The sequence below is a fragment of the Cicer arietinum genome, chromosome 2 (genome assembly GCF_000331145.2).
Source record: "Cicer arietinum cultivar CDC Frontier isolate Library 1 chromosome 2, Cicar.CDCFrontier_v2.0, whole genome shotgun sequence".
In the NCBI taxonomy this organism is placed as follows: domain Eukaryota; kingdom Viridiplantae; phylum Streptophyta; class Magnoliopsida; order Fabales; family Fabaceae; genus Cicer; species Cicer arietinum.
Genome location: NC_021161.2, coordinates 1673856 through 1679580, shown reverse-complemented (window position 1 = coordinate 1679580; position 5725 = coordinate 1673856). Strand labels below are relative to the sequence as shown.

Here is a 5725-nt window from a genome sequence, read left to right as displayed (position 1 = left end):
ATGTCGGGAAAATCCGCACCCGCACCCAATTAAAGCGGGTTTGGGTGGGTACCCGCGGGTGCGGATTTTATTGCCATCCCTACTTTCAACCATTTAATACTTAGAGGTACAAAAGCCTACAAGCCTTCATCATGAAAATGCTGTTGAAGCATTGGGTTCTACCACTCATGAATTCTGCACTGGCAGAACATAATTCTATCATTCAATTTGAATCTAACTTCAACCACCAAACTAAGAGGTGCAAAAATCAGGTAATTGATCACTAGACCACTAATATATGATATTACCAAGCTGCAACCCAACCTTGTCCTTCGATAAAGCATCAGAGTTGCTATTCATTTTATTATAGTTTTATGCAAAATTAATGAACCTTAACATGTCTGAAAATCGAAAGCATGGATGATGCGGCCAAAGGAACTATCGCTGGTAAATTATATGTAAATGCTGAGTTGCTTTTTGTTCAACTTCATGATGAATAACGTTTAGAGACACTGCAGCATGGAGATTCCCAATCTATTCTAGAATGAACCCATAAAGAAACAAGAAACCACAAATTATGTAGTTGATCCCGCTTTAATCAGTCACGGCAAGTGGGAGGCAGAAGCTGCAGGACAAACTAGGTCACTTCAAATTAAAAATTGGGTTATGTTGCAGTTTGGGTATATTTTTAGTCATACTACGGCAATACTTAATGCGGTGACTGTCATGGTACTGTAGCACGCTTCTGTTCATCTAATGTAGCCCAGGTACTGCTAGTCTGCGACGATGTTAGTTTTAATTTATACTCTGTTAGTTGCTTTCATTCAAATATTTATTCTAGTAATTTACAGGAGCCAGTTTTATAATTTATCAATAACAAAAGCTTTTCATAGCTGTCTTTGGATGTTTTAAGATCCGATTGTCTATCATTTTCTTTTGTATTTTTCTTATTATGTGTTCACATATTTAAAGCTAGGATTTCCAATCTACTAGTGTTCTTCTAATAATACTCATGCCACATGGAAATGATAAACTTATATCATCATATTGAAAAGGTAAGATAACTCCCTAAAAAAACTGTTTACAAAGCACAACCAAAGTAGGAAAATATCAAATCCGTCTGCATACCTCTTGTACAATGATACATGTAGTGCTTTCTTAAAATCATACAAAACTTCTGTCCTGTTGTGAGAGCATCAAAATTGCTTCCTTTTATTTCTGAAAATTTTATGTCGCTTTGCATAAACATAAGAGAGGGCGAGGAAAGCCGCGGCAGAAGTTGAGACCGAAACCCATGGAAAGGGAGGGTCCTTAAAGCACACGAGAGACGCCTCAATTTCTTGAGAGGCATGGTACACCATGGAGTGAATGGCAAACAGATCATGATCAGAAGACCTCAAGTAAAACAAAGTCATCTCGTAATCCAAATGCGACAACGCAGACACTGCCTTGTTGAGCTTGTACTTGAAAAGGTTCCATCTCTGAACAAACTCATCGTGCTGATTCTGCCTGATCAGATTCCTGTCCCCACCGTGCATCTCTATAGACTGCAGAACATCAATAGCACTCGTCACACTGTAATTCAACGATGTCAAAAGAACATTCCTCCTTGCAGCATCCTTCTGCACAAAAGACAATGACGAAATCTCCGAAAACGGACCAAACGGCGTCTGCCCCATACTCCAAGTATAATCCACCAAAGTACTATTATGCAAAGGACTCCAATTTAAATGTGTCGGAGAAACCCCCCACATACTCTGAAGAACTGATCCAACAATAGGTCTCTCAAGCTCCCTCGTATGCACAAACACATGACGTCCATTACAAGTATAATCACTCACCGTCTGAGTATTCCTAGTCCTAACCGCAATCACCATATCCTTAAAAGCAACACTCTGATGATACCGATCCAACATCAACAACAAAGTGTGATCCAAATCAAAAACATAAACAGGCACAACCCTACCGGAATCCTCCTCAGGAATCCCACCGATTTTCCTTATCTCATCAACATTATCAGACAAAATCTGATGCAACCTCTTAGAATCCAAATACTCACTCACAATCAAAGTATAATTATCAAACAAAAACCTCGAAGTATACGAATTAATCGACCTAGAAACCGCAAATGAACAAATGGGACACTCGTCATATTTAATATCATAAACCTTAAAACTCAAACTTTGATCCCCTAACAAAACCTTACCACTACCATCACTCTCGTCTCTAAAACTCTTCTCAATCAATTTCCAATCCAATCCTTTCATATCCCTATCACTCTCCCCACCGGAATAAACATGAATAAACTGAACAACAAGCTTATTCTCAAAAAAAACAGGAATTCTCAAAGAAGGAGTTAGAAAAACCTGATAAGCACTCCGAACCAGCGAAGCGAGGTCGGCCGCAAATGCTTTCTGCGATTTCGGCCGGCCGTGGAGTGTAGCAAAAGGATGGAACTCTCCTTTAGGTATAAGTCCATCGCCGGATATCGCCGGACCGTAATCGACGGGACCGGCGGATAGATCGATCCAGAAATAACGGTTTTTAGAAGTCCAGAAAGTTCCAAGACAGTTAGTGAAACCGGGAGAGGAATTATCCGACGCGGTGGAGGTATAGGTGTAAGCGTAGGGTTTAACAGTGTTAGTGATAGGATCGGTTTTAGGTTTGGGGAGGTTAATTAGGTAAAGATGAAAGCCTTCAGGTTTGGAAGATAAGGAAAGGAAATGTTCGTTAATGATTTTATCGATGGAGGAATAGGGGAAGGGTAGGAGTGAGGTTCGGAGTGGGGAAGGAGTGGTTTGGAAGAGTGAGGTTAAGGTTTGGGAAATGGAATTGGAGAGGGTTTGGGTTTGGGATTTGGTGAAGTGGAGGTGGAGAGTATGGGAGAGGGAGAGAGTGTGGGAGAGATGAGAGAAAGGGGTGATGACGTCGAAGGGAGATGGGAGACGAGAGAGATAGGAAGAGAGGAGAGAACGTGTGTTGGGAGGGAAATCACCGATGAGGTGAAGAGTGAGAGAGATTGGGATTGGGGAGAGGGAGAGAGAGAGGGAGCGAGGGTGGAGATTGGAGAGAGATTTTTTTATGGTGGTTGGGAGAGAGGTGAAGGAGTCTTGTGTGGATTGGGGATCGATGCGAGATTGGTCTGTTAGAAATGAGTCTAGACCTATGATTGGTGTGGTGATGGCGATGGTGGTGGTAGTTAGCGCCACCAGTGTTAGTAGAAACACGGTGGTGGCGGAGAGCGACATGGGGGTTTGGGTTTTTTCTGGAGAATGAAATGAAGTGATGAATGATGATAGATAGTTAGATTGAGTGATGTTCTCTCCTTTGGAGAAACGCGGTGTTGGTGAGTCAACTACTAATACTAATACCTTCTTTTTAGTATTTTACCTTAAAAATAATAATAATAACTGTACTTTTTTAATACTATCATTTTTTCTGTTGTAAAAGAAATTATATATTTTTTTCTTCAAATTGCAAGTAAACTACGTGAATTATTTCACCTTAATCAAGTTTGGTGTTAATTAATAGATTGTTTAGATGTGCGATACAATGACTTTTTGAAGCTACAATTTGGAGAGGAGGAATAAATCTGCAATGCTATTGTGTTTTTATAGATTTCCAAAACAGTGTGTTTGAAAACTCAATTATTCTAAATTAGTCTCACAATGAAAGAGAAGACCTACTTCAGAGAAAATTGATGCTAACTGCTTCAACAATTGATTAAATGTATCTTTGAAAGTTCAATATTCCACGATATCATTGTATAGTGAGTAAAAACACTTAATCGAGTTATAATCAATTATTTCATCAGCTATTAAGTGTGTTTGATTGAGCGGTGGACAATTATTACAGTGAGTTTGAAACTCTCTCACCGTAATTTTTTTAAGCTCTAATGTTTAGCTTTTAGTTTATTATAATCTCTTACAATAATTTTTGTGATTTCCAAACATATTAAGATAGAGTAACTCAATTTTATTACTTAAACAGAGAAAATCGAATTACTCTTCATCTATCAACCACAAACCATCGTTCACGCGGGTTTTCGTCATCTTTCATCATCCTCAAGCCTTTTTCCTCATAGCGCGGTCGTCAACACCCTTGCTCAGCCAGACAACTAGATTATGGCTATGTTTCCGTTTGCTTTTTTTCATTCATTTGCTTATTTAAGTTAACTTTGCTATGGTTTGATTCTTGTGTAAGACGATCCTAATTTTTCAACTAATATGCTTTTTGTCAAAATATTGTAGACTAAAATAGTAAAGTGAATTAATGAAATCTCTTTTAAGGACAAAGTTATTGATTATTATAGTGTAATAACACGAACCACTGTTGTCTAAGTTGAAGTGAACATTGAGAACATGGAGTTAAATATGATCATGCAAAATGCAAGAAAGACGTATCTTAATGGAAAATCAAATGAAAAGAACAAAAACAAAATAACAAAAGAGCAAGCACAATTGAGTTCTTTACAACATATAAGCTTACAACTGCAATGTATCATTTTCCTACTACACATCAATGTTAACCACGAGAAATTAGTCCATGGATAATCCATGATGACTATGCTACTTCTTTTACCATACTCAGTTCCTCCAACAATGTCATCTCATTGGTGACTCCATCTCTGACACTAATTTTTCTATTCATTTTCATTCATTGGAACAACAAAACTAAAAGCAAAATAACACTAATAGAAAGAGCCATTGACAGTAAAATAAAATGTCTAGCAGAAATAATTATAGAAGGAAAAAAAGATCAAATAACTGTAATATTCTTTCTCATCAATGCACCATTTATATTGAATACAACAATTCAAACAGTAAGTGCTCATGGATCCTCCTGGTAATTACTGCTCCAGCACAAAGCCTCTAGCTCCCCGGTCTCCATCTCAGAAATAATGCAATAGAAATAACAATTTTGAAAGGTTTTTTGGGGACAATAAATGTAAGGAACTGAAAATTTGCAGGTTAAATGTAACCTTTGACTGCAATAAAATATGCATGTTACAGGAGCAACTATACATGTACATGATGTAGGCAAGAGGCCATGTATTACAGAAGATTCTGCTCTACTTCAAAAAAAAATTGTAAAAGCATACATTAATCCAAAACTCATAAGTTACAGCGAACAAAACTGGTCAACTTTAGTCAGCCCCGCATTCGTTTTCTTGGATTGCCTTCTTCAAAGGTGCCCTGCATACAAAAAGGAAAACAAAATAATAAATATTTGCTGAAGAATGCTTGAAGCACATCAACACATGCACAAGTCCACATGCACAAATATTTGCAATTTTTAAATTTAACTAGAGTGGTTCAAGCAAAATTATCACCCCTAGGGTCGCAATCATGCAAAACATGGCATAGAAGAAGACAGAAACAAAAAATTACAGCACCAAATGAATAACATGGTTGCAAAATTCTACAACCAGTATTGTTCTAAGGATCAAAATGCTTGTCAATGAGTTAAAGTGGAACAAAAACTAGACAAATGCATAGATCAGTCATAATATGAGAAACACGTACCCCTTCATCCATCACAAAATCTTCGGATGGGGACGTAGTAGATTCGGATCTGCATTTAGCATGAATAACAGGACCTAACTGCGACCTGTCCATGCCTGCCGTTATCCCATTAGGCGCATTAAGGTATACAGCTCCTCTATACATCCACTCCTCTGTTTCATCACTGTAAAACTCATCGAAAGGTTCTCCACATAATGCACATGTATTCTGGTCCTCTTCAG

General features: G+C 38.0%; 2 protein-coding genes across 3 annotated transcripts in view; both read right to left on the bottom strand.

Moving 5' to 3' along the window:
• Positions 1-1005: 1005 nt before the first annotated feature.
• LOC101510315 (uncharacterized) lies at positions 1006-3322 on the bottom strand. The gene has a single exon (XM_004489320.4). It carries the CDS (start codon positions 3225-3227, stop codon positions 1176-1178), a length of 2052 nt encoding a protein of 683 aa, XP_004489377.1. The 5' UTR covers positions 3228-3322; the 3' UTR covers positions 1006-1175.
• A 1077-nt stretch (positions 3323-4399) lies between these two features.
• LOC101509997 (polyadenylation and cleavage factor homolog 4) overlaps positions 4400-5725 on the bottom strand; it is a 5803-nt gene continuing 4477 nt past the window's right edge. For both annotated transcript variants that reach the window (XM_004489319.4, XM_027331799.2), the window contains 2 exons: positions 5505-5725; positions 4400-5174 (listed from right to left, as the gene is read on the bottom strand). In XM_004489319.4, the coding sequence (XP_004489376.1) occupies positions 5130-5174; positions 5505-5725 (266 nt within the window). In that variant the 3' untranslated portion in view covers positions 4400-5129. The remainder of the gene's footprint in view (positions 5175-5504) is intronic.

What these genes read in the sequence shown, in the direction of transcription:
- LOC101510315 (XM_004489320.4), bottom strand. Translation starts at nt 3,227, where the DNA reads ATGTCGCTCTCCGCCACCACCGTGTTTCTACTAACACTGGTGGCGCTA.